Source organism: Haliotis rubra, unplaced genomic scaffold (genome assembly GCF_003918875.1).
Source record: "Haliotis rubra isolate DU_JTF1 unplaced genomic scaffold, ASM391887v1 Scf468, whole genome shotgun sequence".
Classification (NCBI taxonomy): domain Eukaryota; kingdom Metazoa; phylum Mollusca; class Gastropoda; order Lepetellida; family Haliotidae; genus Haliotis; species Haliotis rubra.
Window position 1 is genome coordinate 856,162 of NW_025767155.1, and position 26,438 is coordinate 882,599.

Sequence of the window (26,438 nt, forward strand, 5' to 3'; positions counted from 1 at the left end):
CATACCAGGTCGTCAGCATCTGAAGCTGTCACTCTGAGAACCACGTCTCCAATTGGCCAGGTCTCCAGAATGGTCTCTTCATAGGTGACGGGGTTGAAGATGGGTGGGTTTAGGTTCCGGTTGATGGTGAGTTCAACAAGGGCAATGTCGTACAGTTTGGGACTGCCATTGTCCTCAGCTCGAACATAAATCTGTAGGAGACTGCGGAACATACATTTTCAAACAATACTCAGTCACTTGAAAAATTAAAAAATATATGTTTAAAACAAGGTTTTAATTGATTTTCTGACTGAAACATATCATGACAAATATAACATATATGCCTGATTTAATTCCCAATACTGCATAAATGCATATATATATATATATATATATATATATATATATATATAGTCTGTTTTAAAACTTGATGATGATTGACTGGTTGTAATTAACCAATTCCCAACACTTATACATACATACAAACAAACAAAACAAACAAATTACATACATACATACATACATACATACATACATACATACATGCATACATACATACATACATACATACATACATACATACATACAGCATACATACATACATACATATATATATATGACAAATAGTCTGTTTTAAACTTTGGTGTTATGACTCTTCTATTTGTAAAATCCTATAATGAAGGATATATGGAATTTTTAGAATAAAATTAGTATTTTTTCTTATCCTGACTCATGCTTACTTGTCTTCTTCTTCTTGCGAACAGAGTGGAACACGTGTATCTCCCAATTGAAGTTCCCTTCAATTAAAAAATCACTAATTAGTACTCACCAAGTAACCTCCCTCCACAACAACGAGGGCGCCACCTGAAACTGTCGAGGCCCCGACACTTTATTTTTCTGAAGAATCTGATGCCATGAGTCAGGATAAGTATAAAATATTAATTTTACTCTAAAATTTCATATTCCATCCTGACTCATGCTTCTTCGGTGGGAATATATATACTTTGATTTTAATAATTAGGATTTTGAACAATGGGTTAAAGGCACCTTATGAATTCCTGCTGTCTCAGCTGCCATATAAGAGGCACAATTTATGTTGATAGCTGCAGGGATAATATTTGAGTTGATTGGATATTTATTTCCTGATGCCCATCTTAAGATATAATTATAATTGTATAAAGTAACCAACTCCTTAGAGTTTGAGCCATAGAGCATTTGCTGGAACATATATATATTATAGTAGCAAAACCACGATCGAATATCTGATCTGGTTAAGATAATAAATTCTTAAGCCAAAATATATAGTGTGGCTATTAGTGGAGAAGTATATAAAATCATGGCTTATCTTCTCCATTTGATGTTCGGACCATGGGACGAAATGGTGGATAACGCGTCCCGGTGGTGATATCTAATACAAACAATCGGATCTCCAGAAACATATTATGGAAAACATTACGAGACTTGAGGATTAGAAGTGATCGATATAGGCACGTAGTATTCCAGATTTCACTTCAATGTCTGGTAAACAGGATAAATATCTCTTTGAATTTCCCTCTGCCGAGATATAATCCTTTTCTGGGATGAATATACAAGATCCATATGTATCCAACATCCTGATATAAAATACATGTCAAAGTATGAATCTAGCTGATCCTCCCTAAATTCTGTTGTTTGTATCGTAAAGAATCCTTGGGATCTTTAGCAAGCTACTTGCCCATGACCATATGTAGCCCCCTATCTTCTAGGATTCTATTGATGAAATCCTGTTTGAACATGTTTTAATGACGTTCAACTAGGAGTTCGATGGATCATCATAAGAACTCTCTTGGTAGATACTTTGGGAGACCTTGTCATGAGTGCATAATGGAGCTATTGTATAGAGATTCTATGGTTGCATAAGCCTTCGACGCTCAATAGTTTCAGTCTGATAGGTGCTCTATGTAAGAAATTGTGGTGGTTCTTTTTCTATTCTATATACACCATCTGGTGATGAGAGTTTCATTTCTAGAAATTCAATGTTCCTCCTGGCGAGTCTAGTTGATTGCGTTACACTGTGTAACTTCTGGACTTGGCATCTGATTCTTAAAGTTGTCAGTAAACATCCTGGGCCTTATATATATCTTCATTGAAGACCGGGAAAAACTTTGAAAAACACAAATTGTTCTCGGATCAATAGGCGGTAAGATGACATTGTGCTACATCATCATCCTTCATCAGGTGAAGTCCTGAGTTGAGTGGGAAGCAATACTCATTCACCATCCAGATCTGACTCAGCATCTGCCAAAAATGATACCTTCTTCCTCAGTCACATGTCGGAGTCCTAGATATGTTAGGAAGATCACTGTGGTGAACGGACCAGGCTAGTGTAAAGGAGACCTTGGAGCATCTGAAGCTTTGTCTTCTAAATCTTCTGAGGTAACCACGACTCTTCACTCGAGGTCAATTCCCGAATCGCATGTCTGAGCGCTTGCTTCAGAGACCTCTTGTGTCTGGCCTGGAGCAGATCGCTCCTTCTCCGCGATATCCCTCGCATGGGTAGCTCTTCATAGAAGTGACTAATGGCTGGGTTGCCCTTTGCTTTAAGATGGAGTACGCGAGTAAAGGCGGGCTCTGGGGGCTTATTCCTTTTAGGTTCCGTGGTTGATGGTTAACGGTCCTCCATCAGAGTTTCAACAGTCTGCGCTGGCGTTGAAGTGGCAATGTCGTAGGCGTCAGTTTCTGGTTGCGTGTTTATCTGCGGACTGGAATGATAATCCGGAATGTAATCAACCTTAAAGTTGTTATCAAATATCCTGGGCCTGCCATTGTCCTCAGTGTAGATAATCTTCTTAGACGATTCGGGAACAGGCTTATCCCAAATACACCAGAAAGCTGGTACATAAATCTGTGAGTTGAAAAAGGTTAGCATAGTTCAGAATATATATGGAAGCCACTTTTGTTGGACGCTTTCCCTTCGCGGAGGCAGCGAGACTGCGGAACATACAGGTCGTTTTCAAACACGCGTGTTTATAACTCTTCCGTCACTTGAAAAATTGACAAAATATATATACTTAAAACATCTGCCTCTCCGTCTCAAAACGGTTATTTTGCAGAAATTGTAGAAATTTAATACATAATTTACAACGAGAAACAATAGAACTGAGTAACAACTAGGGCATTTTAAATGGATCGGTAGCGGAATAATAGTTTACAACCTGTGCGTATGAACGTAAACGCTGCTGAACAAACACGAACCGTGAATAAAACAGCAGAAACACGACTAATAATCAATGCAAGTTGAATATACTAGTTACACCTCTATAACTGAATATAAAGAGGTAGCTAAACTAAATATAAATAAAGGATATAGTGTGTTGGGAGACACAGGCGCTCTCACACACACTGGGCATAGAAGGACAGAGTGAGGCATATGGGTTCAGGTGGCGCCCTCGACTTGTGGAAGGGAGGTACCTCGTGGTGAGTTTTAATTAGTGATTTTTTTAATTGAACTTATTGACTGTTCTATTTGCAAGAAGAAGAAGACACTATAAGCATAAGGAAAAAAATATGTATTTTGAGAAAATCCTTTAGACTTTGTAATTAAAGTGTGTATGTACGCATACTTCGTCTGGTCGCTATACGCCTGAAACAATGCCGATGCGACGTATAACTTCAACTAAACTTAACTCAATATATATGTCAATAAACCTTGCTTCTTTATAGTATTCAAACTAACAAAAGAATGTACTCTAAGATCTTCATTGCTGATGTAATGTAGTTTCATCATATCGTGATATATGATACTAAACTTATACTTTCCAGCTCACCTGGATATTTGATGAGTCGACTCTTTGATTCGGCCGCCATTACAAGTACTTATACCTCTAGGGGTCGTTATGTCCATGGTTTCCGTGGGTTGTGGCATATCCTTGGCTCACATTTACGCTTACCTGTGAGATTTTATTGACTTACCTGACACATGGATTCTATACCAGAAAAACGTATAATGAAATAAACTGAAGAAAAACCTAGTATGATCAAAATGATAGTGAGTGTGTCTCTATAAAGTAATGTTAGTATCTGTAGATTGAGAAAATGCTTGGATTAGTAATTAACAAGAAAACAATGATCTGTGAAACATTCAAACTGTGTCAAAAGCCACAATGGATACTGATATCAACCGACTAAAGCTGGCAGAATGAGTTTTGGATGTCGTTTTACTTGATGATGAACGGGTATATGGAAACGGGGATGAGAAGAATACCAGGAATCCACAGCTTCAGGCACAATGAGTTTTGCTTAAAGTGCAGTGTATATGTAAAAATGATCAAGCACAGGATTTGTCCAGGAACGCTAGGATTAGTTTTAAAACCCTAGTGAAAATGTAAAAGACGCAGTAATCAGGATAGTTCAAAATCACTAGGGTTAGGTAAAAAGTACATAGTATATGTAAAAGAGAAAGACTTAGTAAATCAAGCGCTGAATTCGTTTAGGCGCAAGGGTTAGATTAAAGTAGTACCTGTAAAAGAGAAAGTAAATGAACGTTCAGGTTCTTTACCGTTTGTTTAAATGTAGAAATGAAACAGAAAGTGAATCTAGCCCATGATTCGTTCAGGGCCACTGGACTTAGTGGAAAGCGCAGTGTCTCCTTCATTGGTCCTTGTTTTTGATAGCATACGCATAATATCATTCCGGCAGTGCCAGACTGTCAGTGAAATCATACACTAAAGACTACACTGACAGTCTATCATGGCACATTGCTTGTAAAATAAAACTGCTGTAAAAAGCATTGAAAATGGTAGTGTTGAGAATGGATGTTTTCCTGAAAATGAATGTGTATTTGTTATTCACATCATAATATAGTATTATAAACATGATTATCATTCAAAGTTTGATGTTGCAGAAGAAAAATACGAACGATACATGTATAAATGAACAGAATAATAAATATATAATCACAGACACACACTTCCATCCAACTCATTCATTGACATGTACCGGACCCGAGGAACGGTGAGGGGCACATAGAATAGACTTCCTAGGTTTAAAGTCGTACTGTACATAGTAAAGGTCTATCCCTTATAGGACAATATTCAAACAACTAAAATTCATGAATCATCATAAGAAAGTAACATTAAAGCGTCTGTATAACAAAGTGTTCAGCTAGAATGCAAATATTCACAGGATATATTTTACAATTGTGTAGGAGTTGACACGTTCATCTTCATAGAAATCTGCCTTAGTCATATAAACCCAATAGTAACACACCAGAAAGTATTACGCATTGAAGTATTTTGTAATAGTGACTATATAAATTACACTTTTGAACATTAAACCCATATACCTTTGAGGCAATTACCCCAGTACTCATATGATATACATCAAGTGATGTAAGTCTTACTGCTTCCACCCCAGTACGGTAGCAGAGGCTCCTGGCAACAGAGGGATGCTCTGGGTAACATGGAGTTGGTATCGTTGGGTGGCCGCAGCGTTGTATTTCTGTCCATGGTGATTTCAACATTGGCAGGCGGATTAGCCCTTAGTCCACCTCCATCTACTGCATCAACAACAATCTGGAGAAATAAAGAACAAACATGAACATAACACTGCAACCTGTGCTTACGATCTACTTGCACATTAATTATTTTCAACTCCCATCAGCAAGCCGATGGGCAAGGTATGTGTCAGGTAAGCAATGGTGGTGGTTCCTTTACAGTAGAACATATGCAGAAGTGATACAACTCAGTACATGAATGTTATTTTATGCCGTTATATCAGCAGACATATTAACTAACTTACCATACCTGAATAGAACGATATGATATGGATTTATTTTCTCCCCGGGGAAAAGAATACATACATTTCTTACCTCGAACTGATATTTATTTTTCACACCGATGTTTCTTTTAGCTTTTCATCCATGTTAAATGATTCAACTCACCGTGTATACTCCAGTGTAGCTTGTGTCTGATTCCAGAAAGCACCTGAGACTGACTCCACCAGTGTTCCGGTCCACCATGAAGTACAGCCGTCCAGGAACACTGGAGAGAATGTTGTTGACCTCATACTGCACAGTGTTGTAAGGGGCCTGGGAGCAGAAACAGATGGAAATGTAAATGCCAACATTTACATATTGATGGAAGAAATTATAGCTATGATATCACATACGTGTACACACCCGTTGTGGGGGTATTTGAGCTTCGTAAACACTCATCGAGCAGCAACAAAGTCAAGTTCACAAACTAGCAACAAATAGATACATGTAAACATAAATTATCAACACAACTAAACCGATTGTTTGTATAGATACCAATCACAACTATGGCAGTCATCAATGTTTTGACGTAAGCAAGATCAAGTGTGTCAGAGTTACATTCTGACCCCATCCAACACAGGTGACAAAACCCTTTCCATACTCATAAATATAAGACGCCAGTTTATAATACTGGAGCCCAAACAGCTAATTGTATTCGACTCAGCACAACTGACAAATGCTTCTGAGCTAATGATAAAACTCGTGCACTCAGGTCCACCAGTAGTGACCAAGTTCTAGAAACCTCTGCTTAACAAAAGGCATCCTTGAAGTACGTCAGTGCTGTGCCATCCCCTGTAGCTTCATAGCGTACAGTTCGATTCACGATGGGGAGACTGAATCACACACAGATCATGGCATAAATGCATTCAAATCCTTTTGCTCTATATTCTCCATATTACCGCTATTAAGAGCATTCACATGAGACTAAGAACCATCTAGCCAAAGGTTGAGAAGGCTCAACAGAAAAATGGAAATATAACTGTAATAACAAAACCATAACCATTCCACTATACTAAATGTTTCAAAATCAGAGAAATACATTTAGCAAACAACTTCACTACAATTGAAACATAACATTAAGAAACAAATTAAAACATAGTAGCCATTTTGTTACCTTGCTGTCACCATCAGTAGCAGTCACTTGGAAGATGGACAATCCCAATGACTGAGTCTCGAAAAATGGTGATGTTGTAATTAGTGGATCAAAGCGAGGAGCAAACAGATTCCTGTTGACTGTGATGCGAACAGTGGTCGTGTCGGACTTGCTAGGAATACCTCCGTCAGCCGCTCGGACTCTCACCTTGGGATCACAATTAGTATTATGAGGCATGAGACAAAGTGAACATTCATGGGTATTATAGCGTACTGAAGGATTCAACAATACAAAAGTAATTTGCAGTGTTCTCATTTCTCCATGGGATTACATGATCGTGCTGACATAAATCAACTATTGTTTTCTGTTTTATGAATGGAGTCTTTTGGACAAATTTCAAAACTGTTTTGTCTAGAGAATCAAATCTTGAACAACAGTATTATCCTGCCATTGATCATTACCAACAAATAATTCAGAACTGAAACAAAAGTACAATATATTTTTGTTATTTTTATCATTTAGTTTGATTTTACTGTTATTTCCTTTTGTTTACATTTAATATACCAATAAATGGTCCCAACTACCCACAAAATGAAGTAGTTCTTCTTACATAAACTATCAACCTATCATAATTTGACTGAGTAAAAATCCTTTTCAGAGACACTACACAGTTTTTCATCATCAAAATACACAGTGTTCTCATACACAAAATGTTCACTAAACAGCACTTCCCCAAACAGCCATAATGAAACATATTATACATTATTCTTTAATAAAGATGAATATACAAAATGGATTACATTCAGATGCTGACAGTTACAGCATAAAAGCTAGCATGTATACTCACAATATAAGTTGTCTTGTCATCATTCAAGACTGGTGCTTTCACGAAAATCTGTGCATTGTTGTTATCAATTTGACGGATATCGAAGTAGACTGGAGCTGTGTCATCACCAATGAGACTAAACTGAATGGTGTTGAACGGAGCAACAATATCCGTGTCGACAGCAGTTACTGTGAAGACAGGATCATTTATACTGGCATCTTCCCGCAGACTGGTTATATATGGTTCATTGGTGAAAATAGGAGGGTTGTCGTTGCGCTGTACATTGATGGTCACAGAAGCAGCAGTGCTTTCCAGTAATGGGGAACCACGGTCACGAGCAACCACTAGCATCTGTGTACAAGGAGTACATTCATAAAAACATCAGTTTTTCATGTATTACACATGTAAATAAAGACATCTTTCAAATATAGATTATACCAACATAACTAAGCTATGTAAATGAAATGAAGTGAAAACTTACAGAGTAAACTGATGCTGTGCATGGATTGTAAAGTAATGAGCGTCTTGCAGTGATGACACCAGTGTCTTGGTTGATCGTGAAACATTCCAGGTCCTCAGGGCCTTCAGATATGACGTATGTAATCTGGTTGTTTGGAGCCTATGAACAGAAAAGAATCATCAAAATACACTTTAAACTATATCATGCAAAGTGAATAATACATCTTATTACTGTACTCTTCAATAGTAATCAGTTGGGACATCTGTAACAAGTGTATGCATAAAGATACTTGTACAGCATACAAGTTCTAATAAAAAAGCAACAAATGGTATATCAAACGCCATGTGTTACTTGACAAGACTAAAACTATAGTTCCTAACCGTGGGATCAGCATCTGTAGCATTGACATCAATGATGGGTGTTCCTAGTGAGATGGTCTCCTGCACAGTCTGAGTATAAGTAGCTGGGGTGATGATGGGAGCTTGAAAGTTTGTAGTGATAGTCACAATGACTGTGGTACGGTTACACATACCACCAAGGTCACACGCCTGGACACGAAGCTACAACAGAAACAATATCAAGGTTCTTTAACCGTACTCTGTAACAAGGACAAAAGGTCACAGAGTGCATCATTAATTCATCAGACTGATTGTTGTTTAATTTTTACATGTTATTCAAAATGTAGAAAATAAAACTAAAGAGTTTCAGACAAATGTTGTTTGTTCATATTGTTGTTTAATGCTGCTTTCAGCAATATTTCAGATATATCATATCAGTCTCTAAATAATATAATTAGGACCAGACGAACCTGTGATTGAACATAATTCCATCCCACTAAAATATGATCCATGCAATTATTCGAATCAGCAAGCTTGACAATTAAATAAATTGTTTCATCCCTTACAACATGCATAGATTGCTGAGGGCCTATATACTCGCCTGTGGTTTCCATGGGTTCTTCAGCAGAATATAGAATGACCTACCTGATAGAGATTGTCTGAGGTTTGACCCAGTGCATTGCTGATCTCAATGAGTCCACTCGTGGGGTTGATACTGAAGAAGTTGGGGGCTTGGTCATCACCAATGAGAGTATAACGAATCTGCCCAAAGATTGTGCTCTGAAACAGATGCAATATATACCATCAGCACTAACCAATGAGTCATACTCATGTCCCTGTGTTATAACAATAACTGGGTCAGAGTCTTTGATGTACAGAGAGTAAAATCAAGGTGCAAATAAGCATGACAGTCATGAAACATAACTTACTGATGAGTTTCTAATCAATGCTTTCAAAAGCATGTATACATCAAAATTTGAAAAAAAACATCATTCCTACACACAACACAGTGAAATGTGCATACAAAGACAACATTTATTGATCATAAGAGTAGGAATTTGAACAGAAAATAACTGCATTTGAATCACTGAATAAAGGTTTATTCAAATGTCTCCATAGTGGTTAAGCAAGAAAGGCAATGTGTGTATATAACTTGAATGTGGAACTTACAGGATCATCCCTGTCTTCTGCTTGAACTGTCAACACTCCTGTACCGGCACCAAGAGTGCGCTGGAGGTCTCTTCTGTATGGCTCATTGATGAAGAAGGGTGTGTTCTGGTTATGTGTAACCAGGACGGTCACATAGGATGGCACATCAGAACAACGTGGACTAGAGGCTGAGTCACACACTGACACAGTGCCAATATAGGTTGAAATATCAGACCGGAGGGCTAGATCTTTCTTCACATTCACGTCCCCAGAAGAAGGATCCACACCAAAGAACTCACTAAACAATGGACTTGATGTTGGCCTGAACACTACTGTGTTATATGGTACCTGTAAGTAGATAGAGTTATATGATTAGATGAGTTATATGAAATAAATCAATATTTGACCACAATGCTATATACCGGTACATGTCATGATATTAGAATAAAGTATGATCTTACCGCAACATCAGCATCAGCAGCATTAATAGTGAGGATGGGTATGGAGAGAGCCTGTGTGGCCAAAATCCCAATACTGTAGTTTTGAGGCTGCAGTTGTGGTGCATTCAAATTCCTGTTTACAGTTACTAGCACTGTTGATGTGTCTGTGAGTCTTGGAGTTCCTCCATCCATGGCAACAACTCGAAGCTGATGTGAAGAAAAAATGACAATATTAGAGACACAGTCATCATACATATCCTGACAAGAGGTCATAAACATATGCATTATAACTACAACTGTTTAACTGCAATTCATGGGTTACTGATAACCGTAGAAGGGAACTCACCACATATTGTTCACTGTTATCAGAATTTAGGGTATTTTGAGTCCTGATGGCACCAGTGTCAGGCGTAACTGTAAACAAGCTGGTTGCCAAACCATCACCAATCAGGGAATAAGTAACCCGATTAAAAGGATCCTGGAAGTAAAAAAATAGTCATTGTAAAATAAATTCTATGTTTAAAAAATCCAAACAAACAAATTCTGGCAAAAATTTAGATCGAATTAGAATCTGTTGAAATTCATGTCATCATAAAATCATTATTGCAAAGCTACATATGGACCCAAATGGTAGGGGAATACATATTTGAGCACTAGAAAATGTCTAACATATTGTAAGAGGAATAATACTGAATACAATCCAAACAGCTACAGGACACCTTCAAAGCAAGTGACTTGGAAAACTTCCAAGCAACATCAACAGAGTAGGACACTATGAAGTGACTTAAGTTTTATGATAATATGGGATCAAGGCCTTGCTGTGATGAACACTTTCCCTATGTGATTTTTTTAAGAGCATTTAGAAATGATCAACATGAGTCACAGAATTTTTTCTTATGGATATCACCTTCTTTATTTGTTAAACACAACGCTTTGAAGGAGTAAGAATTAAGTCCAAAACGTCGCGTTGAACAAACAAAGAAGCTGATAACCATACATTTTCACTTTCCCCTCAGATGGCCCATGGTTTCTGTTAACTGAACTGCTTATACCTACCACAATGTCAGCATCTGTAGCCTGCACATTCATGACAGGGGAGTTTACGGGAGCAGTGAAGTCAATTCTTGCACTGTAGGGTTCACTCTGGAAGACAGGGGGGGTTCAGGTTGCGGATAATGTTGACACGCACACGTGCAGGTGGCACTGAAATTTGCACTGGTACACCTTGGTCAGTGGCTGTTACTGAGAACTGAAATCCAGAACATAGCAAAGTCAGTGAAACGACATACAAACAAAACATGAATGGTATTATCTATATATATCAGGACAATGATTGACAATTATTGATAATGGTTGGTCAGTATTTACCTCAACAAAAGAAGTGTCTGTCAGGTCCTGGGTAAGAGGCAAACGGGCAAAGATGTTGCCACTAGTTGTATCAATTCGGAAATACGTGCTGGCAAAGTTTCGAGACAAGTCTTGCAGCGAAAAGGTGAATGTACTCTGAGGACCCTGAAAAACAAAATAAAGTGCATTTACCACACTGGTGGGAATCCCGCCTTCCAATTGTCAGTTACCATTCACCAATCAGAGCTAATATACTGTCTGCTTTCACTGCTATGTTTCCAGCTATCTTATCTCATTACTTTTGTTGTTTTTACAAGTACATATATGCTGCCTGGATCCTAGCATTCATTCATCTGCTGAAAACACTGTGCTCCTCACAATAAAGAAGTGATATCCACAATTTCTTTCATATGTACACCACTGTTTAATATCAGCAAAAACCCTGGAATTCACATGGTTTATTTTGTAACTTCTTTGGAGACCATTTAGTCAATTATAAAATGCAACAGGTTTTCTTTGACTATTGAAATATATGATGAATAAACCTTTAACTGATGTCAGAGGACTGTTAATATGAACTTACAGATCTGTCTGCATCTGTTGCTACAACACGCACTATACTGTCACGGAGGGCGTGAGTCTCAAATATAGTCGCATTATAAAAGGTTGGGTTAAACACAGGGTCATTGAGGTTCCTCAGTATATTAACAATTCCAGTGACTGTAGCGCTCTTGCTTGGAGATCCACCATCCTTTACAACCACTCGTGGCTTAAAAAATATTTGACATGTTATAAAGCAACAATCAGAGCAACTGACAACAAATGTTCATGCTATGACCACACTTCAGTTTCATTTATGGATAGAGTAGCATTATTTGGCTCCTTCTCAACACAACACCATGCAAAAACCTCAGTAGAAGTTCTGTCGATGGTTTAAAATTTGCATCATTTTGTTTAGTATCAATTGCACATTCAGTTGACCTTATTTCATGGACAGCTTCACATTTGTGTAATGTGAAAGACCACATGAACACTGACAATATAGAAGTAATCTACATCTGCAAAAACATGTGAACTAGCTGAAAATGCATTCATACTAAAAGTCTGAGGAGAATTAAAACATACCACATATCTGTCTATATCATTCCTGTCCAGTTGACTTCGGACTGTGAACACACCAGTCTGGCTATTGATTTCAAAGAAATTGCCAGTATTGTCATCTCCAATCAAACTGTACTCTAAACGTGAGAATTCAGTGTTCTGCAATTTAAAACAGTAACAATCAGAAAAGAATGGGGGAAAATCTCAGTGATTACAATACTAAACAAATGACATTCAACCACTATAATAATATTAAAAATATCAGTTGCAACGATAACCATTGGTATTAGATATATGAAACTTCAAAGAAACTCACCGGTTGGTCAGCATCACTGGCTTGGAACTGGAAAACTATGAAGCCAATATTTTGTGTCTCAGGGATGGTTCTTGTGTATGGACCACCTCCAAATACAGGAGCATTGTTGTTTCTATCAATCCTGATGGTTGCTGTGGCAAGACCAACACTCTGTCTTACAGGAACACCATTGTCTCGGATTCTCACAGTCATCTTTAAACAGAAAAAAGTGCATTATTTGCCACATATTCTGAAACTAAAAATTGTTAATATAGTACACAGTCCATATTTCAGCCATACTACCAACAGTACAACATCAATGTTACAGAATCAGAACAAGTTTCAAGTAGCATACAACTGTGAACATGTGTACTGACAAAACTATCAAGCACTAGGCAAATTGTAATGCACCAATACATCAGTAACTTAAGGGAAGAATTATATCTTTATAACTTGCATAATTTTCGGAAACATGCAAACATGAACCAACATTTAGTCCCAGACAATCTGGATGAGCACAAAATGGTGTCAAAGGTATATATGATCACGATATACTCACTGTGCACTGGGGAAACGAGGAAGTTGTGAGAGCACGTGAGGCCACTATGAGTCCGGAGGCACCGAGCAGGAAGAAGGAATCACAATCTGTAGGATTCGCCGCCTCTACTGTGTAGCTCAGGATTTGCTACAACAGCCAATTTTAAACCAATAAATAACGGTCTTCAAATACGTTGTCATGAAGCAAACTAAGCTTACTTGATCAATATCATCTAAAGGTTTGAAATTATATACATTTAAAGCCATGAAAACAAACACATAATTGAATTATTCGTAATTTGTTTGAACAATGATAGCTTTTGCCAATGGAAATGTGACATGTGTATAACTTACTCCATCTGGGTCACTAGCCTCAATCTGGATGACAGACACACCAAGATCATTTGTCTCCGAGATCGTCCTGTCATAGGAGAATGTTGTGAAAGCTGGAGCATTGGGATTTTGGTTTACAGTGATGGTCAGGTTGGTAAAGTCTCTTCTCGTAGGGCGAGCAGAGTCAAAAGTTGACAGGCCAAGCTGGAATAGAAAAGATGACTAGATTAGTGACAATGCTTGAACTGACATTGAGTGTTAATAGATCATGACAGAATGTAACAGTAGTTTATTTTGCTATGTGTAAGCAAATGCCACCTTGTGGGTGTTCACCCGACTCGAGGTCTGCAATGAATCCACTATGAGGCGAATATGATACATATTTTGAATATTGAATAATGTATATCGAATGCAAATAACTCAGTAGTTGATGTATTATTCATGATATTCCGTGAAGCAATTACAAAATAAATTCTTTGATATGTATTGACCGTGCTAACATTGATATTTCATCATGACAATGACCAGAGCCAACATCTCTGTCAAATTCAACATATAAGAGTGTTGACTATTATCCTCCCTGGACTGGATATATGCCATTTTGTACTTTCATAAATAACACCTAAATCCTAGTAAAAACAATTAAAAACCCAAAAACATGCATATTCGATTCTAGTGATTGTGAATAATGAATTGAATTAATGAAGGGATAAATTTTGCTTCACCGAATATGTGAATGTATCGGAACAGATACCTACAGTATATAACAACAGTGCCAGAGGTGTCTTATAGTGTAAGATGGGCCTTCAAGCATAATGTGATACATAGAGTCTAAGAAGGGATTAACTCATATTTACTGTGTTCAACTCATACAAAATGCAGCAAAGGATGGTACTAATATCATATGGGGGCATGGTTACACTCAGCAATATCCTAGCTATATTATGCCACTAATTGAGTCTGGACAAGTGATTGACAACATGAGCATTGATATATTAGCATAGGATAGATGACATACAATAAATCAAGACACCGAGCATGAACCAGCAATATTGCAGAGATATGTTAAAGTGTGACAAGGGACTTGTTCAATAGCAAGCATCCACTGTCACAAGTAAATGACATTACACAACTGAAAAATGCCGTAAAATGAACACAGGACAAGGAAACATACATGATAATGCAGCTTTTAGTATACTAAGAAACTTACAGTGTATGTGGATGTACTCTCAGTTGATATTGAGGAAGACAGGAATACTTCTCCTGTTGTTCTGTCCACACGGAAAAAGGCTGGTGCTGATAAGTATTGTCCAGTCAGCTCGTAATTCATTTGTCCCTGAAAGATTTATTCCAAATATCATGATGTATGGTCTTTCATTTCATTATTGTACACAGAGAATAATAGATACAACAATTATTTAAAATATCCACATTACAAGTTATCAAAATGTATTTTGTATACATCAAACTCAAAACAAGAAGATGTTGAAATACATAATGCACAAAATATTGTACAATCAAAGAAAACATTATATTAGTGAGATAAGGTCTCTTAACTTACAATGAGGTCAGGATCTGTTCCCTGTACAATAAACACACGGGTTCCAACTGGATCACTGAAGTTGAGCCGAGAATTGTATGGTTCATTGATGAATGCTGGTGGCTGGTTGTCACCTCGGACATTGACAATGACAGTGGCAGTTGAGGATCTTTCTGGATTCATTCCATCCCTAGCCCTAACTGTGAACTGGAAAACAATTGAACAACATAAACAATCTGCTCCATCTTTTTACATCACAAATAATTATCAGCTTTGCATATACATTCTTCCATCACCTGTGAATACATTAAGAAAGCTGTTAAGTAGTGACATTTTTTAAATGTATATCTTGATTAATTACTACAGTTTGCATCTGACAATCAAAACTTGTTCACTTAAGAGAATAGTCCAAGACAAAAAGTAGTCTACCTCAAACCTCCTGGTGTTGGTGGATGTCAAAGGTTTGGCAACACGAATAAGGCCACTGAAAGGTCCTAGGTAGAGGAAATCTGTTTCTCCAGCCTGGTAGTTTATCACTTCATAGCGAACTGTATCCTGAAATAACAAAACATTGATGTAATAATAAACAGATATATTTAGTTCACTATTTTGTAACATACAAATAATAAGAATAAATAAAAACTTCTATTCAATTGTCAGCATGGATAAGATGTTAAACAGCAGGTATTTAACACACATTGCCACTAAGAAAGTGGTCAAATATTACTCAGTAACACACAATATATTCTGTAAAGTACAGATTCTAGCAATTTTATTTGGTTTTGCCCAATCCGGGATTCGAGCCCACAACCTCAGAGTCAGGCATCTAATCACCAACACACAAAGTCAGCCTTCTGTCCCACTCAGCCTCAACGGCTTCCATAAAATAGAAGTCAGACAACTGGTAGTGTAGACCACGGAATTTGTGTACCCCTCTGATAAGTGCACATTTCCCCAGGCTGAAAGCTATGAATATACAATGCCATTTACGATGTGACTCAACCCACCAAATGTACCAGAGGAAGTGTAATCCTGAATATAACATGTGTGACAGCAGACAGCAAAAATAACTTAGTTTCCGTTCTTGCGGAAACCTAACGGATAGTGGGTAATGTAGGTTTCCGCTAGGTTTCTGTATCCGGAAACAGAAAATGTATCCGCCTAGTTTACAAAACTGAAACTAACAAGTCTAGGTTTCAGTCATGTTTCTACATCTGAAACTGGCCCATATAGATTGGAGTTATACATATACATTATACATATGGTACAATAAGTAGTAATTAGTGATCCAAACAGCAAATCATGTTACAGGCAGTCAAGTACGTACAAGTACGTTAAATACGATGGGTCTACAAACATTTATATCAGATTCTTACGTTAAAAAAGAGCATATTTGATATAGTACGACAGCTTTATTATTACATGCTGGTCACTTGATGAAAGAAGTAGTTTAAAAGCTAATGAAGGTGGCTTACATAGACAATATTCAGCTATATATTTCGTACGCAAATCTTTATAAAACGGACATACAAGTAAAAAATGGATTTCATTTTCCACATCTAAATTACACAGAGGGACATTATCTTGCATCGTTCTATATAAAAAACGTCTTCCTTCGTTTACCATTATGTTGATCAAGCCTAACCTAAAACGTATGAATGGATATCTTAATTTCTTTGATGTTAAAAACGACAGATATTTCTCCGGCTGGAGTAGTGATTTGTATATTCTATAAGAGTCATACCATGAACTATTTTCTATCACTGAATGCCATTCTTGTTTAAACATATTAAGACTTCTTTCTCGAAACTGAGGTAAACACAAACTTGCTTCACCAACTGACTGACGTAACCATACAAACCCATAACCATGTGAAAACAAAAGCTTTCTTACATAAGATGCCCACGTCACTTTACCAGTGTTGTCCAAATGAACAAGTCCGTTTGAGTCAGAAACGGACCGATGAATTGCAAATTTTATCATTGTACAAAATTGCCACATAAATATAAATAGTACACATGTTTATCATTTACTAATACCCAACAGCTTTCTTATATTTGAAAATTTTCCGGACTCCACCAAAAAGTTGTTTAAGAAACTATCATCATTGAAAACGCAAAAGTTGTTATCTGTCGCGGCGGGGTGAAACCGCAGAAACGGAACAGCCAGTCATGGCGGGGGACATCTCAAAATCTATTCCGGGAGACCTGTCGGTTCCTCGTCCGTCGTAGTGTCATAGTCACGACTTAAAGGGATGACAAGTGGTGCCACAGTTGCCTGTTGTAAGCCATCCCGAGACCAGTAACCTTGTTCAATGACGTTAGCTACCTTGTTGACACAGTTTTGCCAAGTTTCAGTCGTGATTTTGTTAAGGGATTCCTTAACCAAAACCTCTACGTCACGTAATCTAAAAGTTGTGTTTGATCTGGCAACATCTCCTTTGACAATACCCCATATCATTTCAATGGGGTTAAGGTCACAGTGATAGGGTGGAAGTCGCAGAATATCGTGACCCTTACTTTTTATGTAACTGTCAACTTTGTAGAAAGGTTCACCTTTGTGGGTTTTTATGATCTCATATAGCTGAGGCTTCGTTGCCTTTGAAGGCCGTGCGATCTGAAATTTGTCGAGCCATGATATCATATCACCTTTTCGACTGTTCGATGTCGGGGCTTTACTGTCGGGGTCCTGCACGCTGTGGTATGGGGCATTGTCCATTACGATAAAAGACTTCTCTGGTAGAGCTGGTACCAACTTGTTTTTAACCCAATCGAGGAAAACCGCACCATTCATCTCGGAATGGTAGTCTCTGTTATCTGTGGACTTTGCCCTGAATACCAAGTCGCAGCCTGGGAGAAAGCCTTTGCTGGAGCAACCAGCATGGAGAATGATTAGTCTCTCTCCTTTCCCTAGAGGCAGCTTTCTACGTGACCCCTTATCACCCCATCGGGTACCCACTGACTGCTGGCAGTGTGCGAGGCATTGACCCAGGTCTCGTCCAAGTACACTGGCTCGAACCCTTCCTCGCGCTTCTTCTTTATAACCCTGAGAAAATTATTTCTCAAGCGAACGATATCAGGGCGTTCACAGAGTACTGACCTATTCTCCCCCGAAATTTTCTTATAACGATACCCGAAAGAGTGTAAGAGTCGCCAGAGTGTGTACTTTGATACTCTGAGGTTGTGTTCTTGCTTCAAATGCTTTTTTAAAATTTTCAGCGACATGTATTTGTTTTCAGAATAGAGCTTGTTGATAGACTGCCTTACAAGGTTCTTTTGAAAGTTGTCCAAATGTTTTAATTTGTGTGATTTTGACACGACCCCTACCTGCTTCGCATCACCCTCACAATGTTTGTGTTCCAGAACATTTGTCAGTACCCTTGCTGATACTCCTAAAGCTTTTGCTGCCCGCTTACGGAATTTATTAATGGCATAAAATGGTTTGCCCCTTTCGGCTTCAGCACGGAAAAAATCGTACACTTTAATCATCAACTGTTTCACGTCAGCATTCAACTTCATTTTTCATCAGGCATGTGTATCCCGTGCACGACGAGATAGTGGCTGTTCCGTTTCTGCGGTTTCACCCCGCCGCGACAGATAACAACTTTTGCGTTTTCAATGATGATAGTTTCTTAAACAACTTTTTTGGTGGAGTCCGGAAAATTTTCAAATATAAGAAAGCTGTTGGGTATTAGTAAATGATAAACATGTGTACTATTTATATTTATGTGGCAATTTTGTACAATGATAAAATTTGCAATTCATCGGTCCGTTTCTGACTCAAACGGATACCATCACCACAACGTACACAAGCTTTCACATAAGTATACATTGCTTTTAAAATCGAATACATTCTACCTTTCACGCCAGTATTACTTAAAGAGTACCACAATTTAGAACGATTAACAGAATCAAATGTTTTACGGAAATCAACAAAAGCTACATATAGTTTACGCTTACGACGGGATAGACATTTCTGGGCTAATGGAAATAGTGTGAAGATATGATCAGAAGTTGATTATTTCTTTCTTAAACCTGCTTGTGATTCCAGAATTTTATCTGTCATGCTTGTCCATTTAGCGAGCCTGTTATTTAGAACAGATTAAAGACTGTACCCAAAATAAGGGAGATTCCTCTATTATTTTCGGGATTGGTGACATCACCTTTCTTATGTAATGGAACAATAATTAATCGCGCCCAACAACGGGGTAAGATACTATTTTCAAAGAATTTATTAAAACAGTTATTCAAAAACAATAACAAACTGTGACCTTTTAAGCATTTCCACCACATCGAGGTCAAAGACCAGCTGATTTTCCATTTTTTAAATGCAATAACGCTTCTGAGATTTTATTATCTCTTATGGGCGAGTCTGATACAATTAAATGATTCCACGTCTGACATATCTGCAGACAAAATACCTGGTATTGCATCTTCTTGCAAAGGACAATCATCAAAAGAATCATTTAAAACAGAATCATTATGAAATACATTTTTAAAATGAATTAACCATTCTGCTTTCGGAATTACAGTTTTTCGTGTTGGTCGACTTTTTAAATAACTTATTTGTTTCCAAAATGGCGTCGAGCTTTTAGTTGCCTTTGTTAAGTTTTCAACATTTCTGGGTATTGTAAGTTTCCGCTAGGTTTCTGTACCCGGAAACTGACAAGCCTATTGGTTTCAGCTTAGATAATTAGCTTAGTGCTGTTCCATTGGGGGACTGTAAATTTACTGTTGCATTTGCAAGATTTCTTTCTACAGACAGAAACTTACAACTGTGAATGTTTGTCTGTTACCACCTAATACATTTTATATGAAAAAACAACAAACACAGTTATTTGGATATTTAAAGCAAAATTAAATGTACAAAATGAAAAGAAAATGCAAACCTCATAATAAGTGTTGGGCCTAATAAATTCAGAACTAAACTGGTTTAACTACTGGATAAGAATCTTTGATGTAATTTGTTACTCAACCTACCCCATCAGCATCTGGAGCATACAACTGAAGGATAGTGGACCCAAGTGCACGAGTTTCATCAATTATCACCTCATAGATGCTATCAGTTTCATTGAAGATAGGACCATTTGTATTCCTTTGCACTGTGATGGTGACATTGGCAATAGCCTTCTGAAGGTTGACTGTGAACTGCTTCTCTGCTTCAACTTGTAACTGAGAAGAAACATACAATCCCAGGTGAATCTAGATTAAATTAAGTGTCATATATTCAACAACCATTTGTTACTGTGCTAGTTTCATGTCCTAAACGATGTGAATGAAGATAAAACATTAAAAAGAACAAGACGATTATTGTCCGGATCGGTAAAAGGATTACTCAGTTCTTCATAAGAGGAAAGTTTAAAACATTTAAAACTTTGAAAGGGAGATAAACTTGACTCATACATAAAAGGTTGGCCGCCTTGAAACATCTGTTGCGAGGTCCTTGATGAGAGTTATCTCCCCATTATTTGGGTTGACACGGAAGTAATCTCCGGAGTCACTGTAGCCAGTAAGCCGGTATATCACATCAGGCTGCAGACAAAACACAATATATATTTCATACAGCCATGGAAATCCTAACAGATACTATGGTTCAAATAGAGAATCTGATAGAGTTTCTAACTGTAATATTTCTTACCCCTGGTATTGCCTCAAGATTGATGATACTGCTTGTGGCAGGGGTGTTCTCCACAATTGTAAACACATAGTTGTCCTGCCGGAATGCCAGTGTCTGGCTATCACGAGCCACATTAACACGCACAGTAGCTACAGCTGTCTTGGGGGGGCTACCACCATCTTGAACCCTCACCAAAAACTGCAACAAAAAACACAACACAGATTACTTTATGCTTCCAGAATTTGTAGTTTGCACAAGAAAATCACTGAAATCTGCAGGATCCAAAATAGATTGACAGAAAAAATGACATAAACTTACATCATACTGACGTACTGTTGACCCGATAAAAGACCGCTGTGTACGAACTGCTCCATTGATGGGATTGACATATAAGTAGTCTGTACTACTCGGGTTCAGGGCCAGATATATCAGCACGTTATTCGGAGCCTGGAAAACACATTCATTAGTATAAATTTTAATCCCATTTGGTACATCAGTCAACATCATAAATTACAATAAGGGTCAATTCAGTACTCTGTCATGTTACACACTATACAAATCAGAACTCTCTCATTCTTAACCTATGGATTGTCATTTTACACTGTGTACACAATCCTGTATAATTTCATGTCTTCTACACAGAGAAATTAGATCAGCAGCATAACAATTTAGAGGCCTTGTTGCTTGCCATAATGACAATATAAGTTCTTACCTGAGGGTCACTATCAGTTGCATTGAGGATAGTAATGAGTCCACCCACTGGATAGTTTTCATTAATATTGCGCTCAATGAATGAATTACTAAAGACTGGTGTTGCAAGGTTCCGGATCACTTGAATGTCCATCACAGCTGTTCCTGATAGAGCAGAGCGGCCACCATCTCTCACTTCAAGACGAACCTGAAACAAATATGTAAAGGTCAAATTTGAAATGTCTAAGACGAAAACAGGATGGAAACGACACTTTAAAATCTAAATTGAAAATGAAATATTGACATCCAATGACAGAAAACTTTAATTACCGTATATGAAGTGGTGGTATCTGCAGCAAGGTCAGTCGCACTGGTAACCACCACATTGTTTCCATTTAGGTTGAATAATGCAGGGGCGTTACCATCACCAAGTATCCTGAAGTTCCGTTCATTGAAAGGTGCCTGAAACACAACAATGTTACTATACATACATGTGGAAATATACCTTAGAAAAGAGAGAAGTGCCATTAACAGACCCACAGTAGGTAAAAGAACCAGCCTGAAGCTGAATCATCCAAAGTCATCAGAAATTCATCAAAGCAGTCTATACACAGCAGCAATACAACAAATTCAAACTGTACCAAACAGTTCCTATACTTACATCTGTATCACTGTCAGTAACTGTGAATGTTCCGACAACTGTGCCAGTGGTGACATTTTTCTGCAATACAGCCTCGTATGGCAGATTAGTGAACTCTGGGGCTGTGTTCCTGATCACATTGATGCTCACTGTGGCCTGGTTGGTGGAGTCACGTCGCGGATTGCCTTGGTCCTGTGCTGATACTTGGCACTGAAGCACATATAAAATCATTCTACAACCAGTGTCAAAAACACCCATCTTGATACAAAATATATAAATAACAAGAGATTCCATGGCATTTGATTTTTAGCCAAGCAAATTCTTATGCTGAAACTGATTGACATTTACAATTGTTGGTGTTGCATTACTGAACAATGTCTCTGTTTTCGTATCATTGTTATAACTTTTGTGTTAATCACTAAATAGGCAGCTGTGAAGTGATTATTGCTAGCATATTCATTAATAAGAATTGACTTCAATATTTCTGTGTATTTATGTAAAGTACACATCTTAATACACTATAAACATATTGACGTCCAATCATAAAAAGATACAGCAATTGATTACACGCTTATAAATGAATTATTTTGAAAGATCATATATTTATAAAACGTTTAATTATGACACAATGTTATTATGGACAAATAAAAAGATGCTATTAAACAACTCATAAAGATGCATCTCATAGTGAAAATGTTTCTCGAGCAACCTAAGTACTCACAGTGTAGAATGTGGCCCTTGTAGGATCTGTGACAAGGTCAGCTTGTACATACAGTCCCCCATTGTTGTTGATGCCAAAGTATCGTTGACATTCTATATTACCAGTCGGCTGGTAGGTCAGTGCATTGTTGGGGGCCTGCAATATTCATGTGTTTGCCAAAAGTAAATTTAAGAACCAACTTTTCAAAATCAATGACATTATCTGTACTGCCAGTGTACATACACAGAACAGAATGCATTTAAAGATAAAATAAAAATATGTTAAAATGTTAAACAAAAGTCTCTTTACAATAAGCAAGCTTAAATCTGTGAATTGGTTACATGAACATACCGAAGTGTCCAAGTCTTGAGCTGTGGCTGAGATAAAAACTTCACCAAAGTTTATGGTCTCCAAAATCCTTGCACTGTAGGTTGGGGTGTTGAAAACCGGTGCACGAAGATTTCGGGTCACATTAACGGACACAACAGTGATATCAGACAGACGTGGGTTGCCACCGTCTCGTGCTCGTACTCGGATCTGATACATAATAGAGCAAACTTTACAATAAATGCCCATATATGGTGCAAAGACAGACAATGAGCCGATACTAACTGAAATAAAACTACTAAAATGGTAACAAAAAAAACAGTATTTTCTCAAAAGACATTTAAATGGTAGAAGACAATTAAAGGAAAACAACGCTTGTTGAAAATGAAAGCTTGACCTTGTACTGTTTATTTGAAAGACACACTCTCTCAGCCCATCATCATGTTCAGGGCTCCACTTTCCTCCTTGCTGTACCAACATTAATGAAGCAGGCCTATGCCCTTGTATATTGTTTACACACAGTAGGTGAACTTACCCTGTAGAGCTCAGCACCATCACCACTAAAGGTGTTTCGGAGAGATATCTGACCACTGCTCTCATCAATTTGGAAGATGGCTGGGGCATTGTCATCACCAATGATATCATACCTCACATTATTGAAGGGAAACTGAAACACACATCTCCATTAATAAGGGAACACATAACCTCACATTATTAGGAACATGTATATAAGTTGAGGAGGATCCAGTCCATTGTCAGCTTTAGATTAACAACTTTAAAATATCACACTACTCTGATACTGTTATTCACACCCAAATATTTTGTAAAGCAATTCTGCTGATATGGGCATACCTCAACATCTGCATCAGTGGCTGTAACTTGGACTACACCATCTCCTGCACTTGCTGTTGCCAGCAGTGACTGGCTGTATGGCTCGTTGACAAACACAGGAGGAAAATTGTTGCGAGTTACATTGATGCGAACTGTGACAAACTGACTACGCAGTGGAGGGGTACCACCATCTTGGGCATACACCTGGAACTGAAGATTAATCATTGCTCTTATTGATGGAAAATCCTACATTTTTGTCATCATACCTTATATAACAGAAAACATTAACAACATTTACAGCATGCATTATCTTTATCAATAATCTCTTATACCTACTAAAGCAATGACTGACTGTCTACTCACTGTGAAAGTCTGGCCAGATTCACCAATAAGTGAGCGTCTAACAGTTACAGCTCCATTGTTGACATTCACAAGAAACCTGTCTGATGAGCCACTTGCAAAATAGCTGACTGTACTGTAGGGGGCCTGGAAACAGAGTGATACTTCATACACACTGTTCATAACTTTTGACACATATCAACACAAAATCATGATTCAAATTCATATGCTTTAGAGGATAATCAAATTTATGATGCTACGCTAAAGCTAATGATGTAAGTTAACCAGACAAATGTATACACCACTATACAGGAAGTATAAGGAATACAAGAAATCTGAATCAAAAGCTAACAAACAGTCCTATAAACAATTACAAAACTGGTATCTTCTTTTTCAAAATGGGAGCAGGGTCTTCCTTTTATTCCAAAATGAAAAGGTAATGTCAACAAGACATCATTGTATATTTGAGCTAAAATGAGCTTTCATGTCATCATGAACACAGTACTTACTGTTTGGTCGCTGTCCTGGGCGAACACGTTGAGAATACTGGTGGATACAGGAATTGTTTCCTGAATGACACGCTCGTATAAAGCCTGAGTGAAGACAGGAGCAAACAGGTTTCTCTGAATGAACACAGTGAGTACTTCCACATCGGTAAGACCTGAGCCGTCCACAGCCTGGAGTCGCACCTGTTGCATAACATAATCTATCTTCACAGACTATTGACAGTTGTTGGCACAAATGAACTTGCCTCAGTGCCAAAGTATATGTTCCTGATAAAGTTGTCTGTGGCGCTGGACTTGAATGTATGTCTTTGACAATTTTGTGAAAAAAAATGCATATTCAAACACCTATGTCACTGTGTTTTCATTAAACTGCATGTCACTGATACACATGTGACAGTGTTTCAATTAAATGCATGATCCTGATACATTTATCAAAGTGCATTTAAATACAAATTTATGTTCCTGATACATTTATAAGTATGTTGATGAGGTTGGTGAGGCACATTTTGACTTACCCTGAACTGTGTATTCGGGATGTTAAACACTGGCTGTGCAAGTGACACCGCACCACTGGTAGCATCAACACTGAAGAAGCTCTGACTCCCATCATCCCCAATGATGCTGTATTGCACCACATTGAAGGGACTCTGAAAATAGTATAATTATCTATAAGTATCTATTGGGTTTTCATATCAGATACCTTAACCAAAATTCCCATTTTTATCAAAACTTGTACACTCAGATTGCAGTTGATCAATAGACAGATATAAGTTGTTGTATGCTAAAGAATCATTTAATCGAGAATTTTACATACATTGGACTGTAGATACTCCTTGAAGAAAAATTTGGCTTATGTACATTTGACTGCGGATTGTATGTATTTAGATACTTTGTGGTTGTACTCTCACCGTAGAATCACCATCAGTGGCCAAAGCAGTGAAGACTGGTGAGCCCTGTGGTGTGGTGTTGTTGATGACAGCTGTGTAGTTGGTGGTAATAAAGACTGGAGGAAAGAGATTCCTGTCCACAGTGATATCAACATTGGCAGGCTGTGGTGCCCTCACTCCACTTCCATCTATGGCATCAACAATAAACTGAAAGTAGAACCAAAAATCAACAGAATGATTCAATAGAATCGAACCACTGATTCTGTCATTTGTGTTAATCGTAACTCAGAAGCGTTGTGTGGCAGCTCAAAGAAATCGTGTGCACACAGGGACTATAGACACCTACCCTGTATACAGATGTGTCACTGGTGTCTGTCTCCAGATTACGCCTCACACTCACAACACCAGTTACCGGATCGACCATAAAGTACTGGCGTCCCAGAGTACTGAATGGAGCACCGCTGATCTCATACCGCAATGTGTTATATGGGGCCTGGAAAGAGATACTCATAATTATTTGGATGATAAAAATGTTCACAAAAATAAAGCTCAATTGTGGTAATTATTTAAAGCATGTAAGAAAATTGATGACAAGGACATCCACAACACTCACAACTCTGTCTCCATCTGTTGCCTGAACCTGCACAACAGAGACTGCAAGCTGTTGTGT

General features: G+C 37.8%; 2 protein-coding genes across 3 annotated transcripts; both read right to left on the bottom strand.

Annotated features, from left to right (window-relative positions):
• Positions 1–12,188, bottom strand: LOC124290498 (protocadherin Fat 4-like). 2 transcript variants are annotated; one of them, XM_046727210.1, is made up of 14 exons: positions 12,010–12,188; positions 11,448–11,591; positions 11,136–11,328; positions 10,426–10,557; positions 10,101–10,286; positions 9,661–9,987; positions 9,136–9,270; positions 8,533–8,712; positions 8,174–8,311; positions 7,714–8,043; positions 6,888–7,073; positions 5,900–6,046; positions 5,360–5,531; positions 1–191 (listed from the first exon to the last, which is right to left on the bottom strand). In XM_046727210.1, the coding sequence occupies exons 3-14, from the start codon at positions 11,166–11,168 to the stop codon at positions 175–177; spliced, it is 1,983 nt and encodes a 660-aa protein (XP_046583166.1). In that variant the 5' UTR covers positions 11,169–11,328; positions 11,448–11,591; positions 12,010–12,188; the 3' UTR covers positions 1–174. The 2 variants fall into 2 exon arrangements, with proteins under 2 accessions (XP_046583166.1, XP_046583165.1); XM_046727209.1 differs by lacking the exon at positions 1–191 and having other exon boundaries at positions 3,880–5,531.
• On the bottom strand, positions 11,218–26,437 carry LOC124290525 (cadherin-23-like). Its single transcript, XM_046727271.1, has 27 exons — positions 26,382–26,437; positions 26,115–26,261; positions 25,790–25,975; positions 25,397–25,528; positions 24,885–25,064; positions 24,400–24,522; positions 24,058–24,246; positions 23,741–23,872; positions 23,230–23,415; positions 22,900–23,034; positions 22,200–22,388; positions 21,869–22,000; positions 21,561–21,746; positions 21,167–21,295; positions 20,870–21,046; positions 20,635–20,763; positions 20,212–20,403; positions 15,662–15,787; positions 15,254–15,439; positions 14,903–15,028; positions 13,714–13,896; positions 13,382–13,507; positions 12,844–13,035; positions 12,552–12,686; positions 12,010–12,195; positions 11,448–11,591; positions 11,218–11,328 (listed from the first exon to the last, which is right to left on the bottom strand). The coding sequence occupies exons 2-27, from the start codon at positions 26,190–26,192 to the stop codon at positions 11,218–11,220; spliced, it is 3,990 nt and encodes a 1,329-aa protein (XP_046583227.1). The 5' UTR covers positions 26,193–26,261; positions 26,382–26,437.
• Position 26,438: the final 1 nt, after the last annotated feature.

Excerpts from the sequence above, each read along its gene's own strand:
- LOC124290498 (XM_046727209.1), bottom strand. The coding sequence starts at position 11,168 with ATGAATGTGCAGGCTACAGATGCTGACATTGTG. Across the intron at positions 9,988-10,100 it reads CTGCTGATGCTGATGTTGCG|GTACCATATAACACAGTAGT; the intron begins GTAAGATCATAC and ends ATCTACTTACAG. Across the intron at positions 8,713-9,135 it reads CCTCAGACAATCTCTATCAG|CTTCGTGTCCAGGCGTGTGA; the intron begins GTAGGTCATTCT and ends TTTCTGTTGTAG.
- LOC124290525 (XM_046727271.1), bottom strand. The coding sequence starts at position 26,192 with ATGGTCGATCCGGTAACTGGTGTTGTGAGTGTGAGGCGTAATCTGGAG. Across the intron at positions 23,035-23,229 it reads CTCAAGACTTGGACACTTCG|GCCCCCAACAATGCACTGAC; the intron begins GTATGTTCATGT and ends TGAATATTGCAG. Across the intron at positions 15,440-15,661 it reads CCAACACCAGGAGGTTTGAG|TTCACAGTTAGGGCTAGGGA; the intron begins GTAGACTACTTT and ends ATTGTTTTCCAG.